This window comes from Triticum aestivum, chromosome 1B (genome assembly GCF_018294505.1).
Source record: "Triticum aestivum cultivar Chinese Spring chromosome 1B, IWGSC CS RefSeq v2.1, whole genome shotgun sequence".
Lineage (NCBI taxonomy): Eukaryota > Viridiplantae > Streptophyta > Magnoliopsida > Poales > Poaceae > Triticum > Triticum aestivum.
Genome location: NC_057795.1, coordinates 410,856,340 through 410,860,571, shown reverse-complemented (window position 1 = coordinate 410,860,571; position 4,232 = coordinate 410,856,340). Strand labels below are relative to the sequence as shown.

The 4,232-nt window shown below is 54.7% G+C and overlaps 1 protein-coding gene across 1 annotated transcript; it reads left to right on the top strand.

The window, feature by feature from the left end:
* The first annotated feature begins 1,056 nt into the window (after window positions 1-1,056).
* On the top strand, window positions 1,057-2,969 carry LOC123091914 (zinc finger protein ZAT9). Its single transcript, XM_044513533.1, has one exon. The coding sequence runs from the start codon at window positions 1,633-1,635 to the stop codon at window positions 2,656-2,658; it is 1,026 nt and encodes a 341-aa protein (XP_044369468.1). The 5' UTR covers window positions 1,057-1,632; the 3' UTR covers window positions 2,659-2,969.
* The last annotated feature ends 1,263 nt before the right edge of the window (window positions 2,970-4,232 follow it).

The window sequence follows — 4,232 nt, the reverse complement described above, 5'->3', positions numbered from 1 at the left end:
TTTCTGATGCAAACAGGCATCAAATCTGAAGAGGTTACAGTCTGACAGAGGTGACATGGATCTTTCTCACTTAGTACTAGTACTCCGGAAATAGGGTGACTGGCTGTTAGCTGTGATTGGGAGGGGACGACGCATGATCCCAGCGGCTGACTTTATGGACGATTCTTTTAATCAAATCTCGGCTACAGAAACAGATGACAGCCTTTTCTTTGTTCGTTCGCTTCCCGTGCTTGCTCTGCGCTGGTAGGACGTCTTTCTGGTGCGGCCGACCCAACCAAAACGGAAGAAGGAAAATGAAGAAATCAAAGCAAGACAAAACAGCAGCTTTTCATTCCCGTCCAACCTAAGATCCCATCTGCGCATTTTTTTTCTCCAATAATTTACCGTTTTCTCATTGCTTCTATTCTAAGACTGTACTGCAGGCTATCTGTTGATATTTACCCGTGACGCATTAAGTGTAACCCAGATTTTTTTACACCATACTGAGTCTACATGTCTAATCTGGATCCTGGCAGTTCGGATCCGCCGACGTCCATGTGAGACTAGACCGTATGCCCTGCCTGTACCAGCACCAGCAACAATGGATCGATCTAGCATTTGATGTGCAGCTGTGCACAGCCACATGCCGCAGTGACCTTTGCCCATTGTGCAAGCATGTCTTCTTTCAAAAAACAAAAGCAAAATTGTAACCCGACGTCGGAGACACGAGGACACGCCTCAAGGAATCCATACATACATGTAGCCAAATCGTGGCCCCAAGATAGGCCTTCAGAGCGATTGGAGAAGGAATTGAATTGGGGAATTGATTTGGCAGCAGTATGTCAGTATCTCCAGGATTAATCCGGTCTGTTTTTGGCCTTGATGAGACCACATAACATAAACCTCTTGATGGTCAAATCTTTATAAAACAGCAAAGTGGAGTATCCCACACGCACAACCAATAAATAAATAATTTCCCCCGAGTTTTTCCCTCCGTCCTCAAGATGCGTTCGACAGCCGATCCTCCACTCCTTAATTCTCTGCTAAAAGCGAGGCCAAACGTACGGGATCATGACGGGCGTAACTCCCGCCAGCAACGCATATGCTCGTATGGCGCATGACCAAATTGAATTGAAGATCTTCCAAAAGGCCGACGATCTTCTTGATTTTGCCAGTTTTACAGCCCAATTTTCGCTTCGGTTTCGTGGCGCTTGCAGGTGGGCCGTTTTGTTCCAGCAGTTAATTCCCCGATTCTTCGGTTTTGCAACGTGAAATGCCATAAAATTCTGCCTTGTTTTCGATTGCTCGGCCATTTTGCGTTGCTGCGTATTTAAGTGTTGTGCCGAAGCAACTTTCTCACCGCCTCCCCACTTGTTTCTTCCTCTCGTTCCTCCTCCTTGGCGGAGGTGGAGGGATGCTTGCTTGTCACCTACTACTCTGCCTTTTAAGCTCCCCACTCTCTCTTCCTCTTCTACCTCTCACACTTCTTCTGCTTGGATCTTCCCCATTGGACTATCAGTTGTCCCTCGGTTGAGCAAGCAACAGAGGAACGAACAAGCAAAGCCAGCAAGCTGCTCGTGATTCCAAGCATTGCGGTACCTGATCTCTGCTGCTCCCTTGCCTTGTGTGGGAATTAGTCTTGCTCGTTTGCCGATGGACAGGCACACCTGCAAGCTCTGCTTCCGGAGGTTCCAGAATGGCCGTGCCCTGGGCGGCCACATGCGCTCCCATGTCATGGCGGCTGCCGCGGCTGCTCCGTACTCGACGCCGCCACCGCAGCAGCTGTCGCCGCCACTGTCCTTAGCATCCACCTCGTCGACGGACACGGATGGTAAGCCAGCTCAACCGAAGCGACTGTCCTGGGCCCTGCGTGAGGATCCCGCGAGAAGCTGCAAGGTAGGCGCGCCTGAATTCTCAGGCGGATGCTTCGGCGGGATCACCGCGGCGGCCGGCGAGTCGTCGGTCGTGCAGGACGGCGAGAGCGACACGGAGTCCCCGCGCGGTGGCGCGGGGTTCGCCGTGAGCCGACGGCGCTCCAAGCGGGCACGGCGGCGCGCGCCGCCGCCTGTGCCGGATCCCGAGCCGGCGAGCACCGTCTCCGATTCGACGCAGGAGGAGGACGTGGCCATGTCGCTCGTGATGCTGTCTCAGGACTCGTGGACGCGGTCCAGATCCGAGCCGGAGCCCCGCTGGGCCTCGGAGGCTGAGCAAAACAACGACGGCGCCAAGGTGTTCGACGAGGACGAGGACGGTCGCAACGTGGTCGGCGAGGCTTACTACGTCGAGACGGCGGCGGCGCACGTGCACCCACGCGCAAGGCACCAGTGCGGCGCATGCAAGAAGGTGTTCCGATCGTACCAGGCCCTCGGCGGCCACCGCGCCAGCGTCAAGAAAGGCAAGGGCGGCTGCGTGCCACCGCCGGCTGGCAAGGCCTGCCGCGCCGACGCCCCGATCGTCCACGAGTGTCCGTTCTGCTTCCGCGTGTTCGGCTCCGGCCAGGCCCTGGGCGGCCACAAGCGCGCGCACATGCCGTTCGGCGGCGCGCTCGCCGCCTCGTCGCCTCCGGCGAAATGCGGCGACAGCTTCGGGTCCTTCGATCTCAACGTGCCGGCCGCGTTCGACGACGACTTCGAGCTCTCCGCCGTGTACGACGCCGAGTTCGGCAGCGCCAGACAGTGAGGTCAGCTGTTCTGACTTCTGACCAGCCATCGTCCAGATCGATCGCCAGATGTGCTCAGATGAGCTCATGGACTGGCAGCCCAGCTTGAGCAATCAGCATGCATGGATGGATTCGAGGCTAGGGCTCTTCTTCCATGCAAGATCCAGGTGGAGAACAGTTGAGCAATAAAAAAATATCTCGGTTTTTAGCTGAACAGCCCGATTCATTTTTTGTCCACTGTATCTACATGTTACTCTGTTCTATTTTTTTTGTACAATATCTCTCACTGGGATTTGACCCGTGCCATTAAGCTACGCTTTGTTGAACTTTACAGTAGCCGTAACAGCTCACCACTTCAGCTCGCGAAACTGCCAGTGCTCTAGCTTCTATAATTTGCTGGGATAAAACAGCAATTGATGCATTGAACAATTGAATACAGTAGTTACAAAACCTAAATTGTTGTTGGTCACAGTGTCTTTTGCCCACTGGCATGCATCCGGTTCGGTTTCAGCGGCCATGTAGTACACTCAGCAGCTCTCTCACTTTCTTTTCTGGCCGTACAGTAGTAGGCTCCACCGAGGGCGAGGCAGGGTGTGTGAGTCAGTTGGTTGGTTCAGCTCTTGCCGAGCTACGCGTCTTCGACGCAACAGCTGCTGCTTCTGTTTGCTTCCACGTGAAAAGGGCTCTGTTCTACTCTCACTAGTACTAGTATAGTACTTGTCCGTGTCTTCTAGTACGAGTATTTATTCGCCTACTCCTGTATCTGCCACCACACGGCACGGGCTCGGCGGTTGGCGTGAGGCTGCAGGTGGGACCGTGGAAGCAGGGGCCAGCGGCAGTGTAGGTGTAGGTGGTGCTCGCCGCCCGGCAGGTACGTACGGACGGCGCTAAACTGCTCGCCCTCGCTTCTAGTCCTGGCCTGCCTCCGACTTGTTTGTCTCCTCCCCGCTTTTGGAGCCTAGCGCGGTTCTTCCTCGGCTTCTTTTCCTACCCATTTTACCTGCCTAAATTAGGCTCCCTACGAGGTAGTAAATCCCACTCGACCGATCGGCATTTCTCCCCTCCCTGACGACGCGCCACGCCGTGCAATGTACCGTCAGCGCTTCAGTGGATCCACAGCTGCGTACAAAGTGAGACATGTCGTGCGCAGCCGTCAATGACTCAATGTCGTATCTAAGAGCATCTATGGCCAGACATGGCAAATCCGACCCCTCAAACGTCAGCGAACGCGACTGTACGCATCCGCGAGCACGGACTAGGCACGCCTCAAATTAACCGTTTTGCACCCGTCTCTCTCATATTTCATCCCCTGAATTCATACAAAGCATGCAGAAGAAAATCCTACGTACTACATCGACGTAGTATCCTAACTACTCTTTGTCGTCGGAGATGTCCATGACGACGGTGCCAAGCGCTGGCTGGACGGATGGGTAGGAGGGCTCCGACTCATCTTCCTCCTGCTCGACCTCATCCATGTAGGCGAACATCTCCTCCTCCTTCGCGGCCTCTTTTGCCTCCGTCTTCTGCCGGCAACTGCGTCTTGTCTTCACAGCCGACTCCGACTGAAGGGAATTGAGGATGGCCTGCTGCTCCG

Excerpts from the sequence above, each read along its gene's own strand:
- LOC123091914 (XM_044513533.1), top strand. The coding sequence starts at position 1,633 with ATGGACAGGCACACCTGCAAGCTCTGCTTCCGGAGGTTCCAGAATGGC.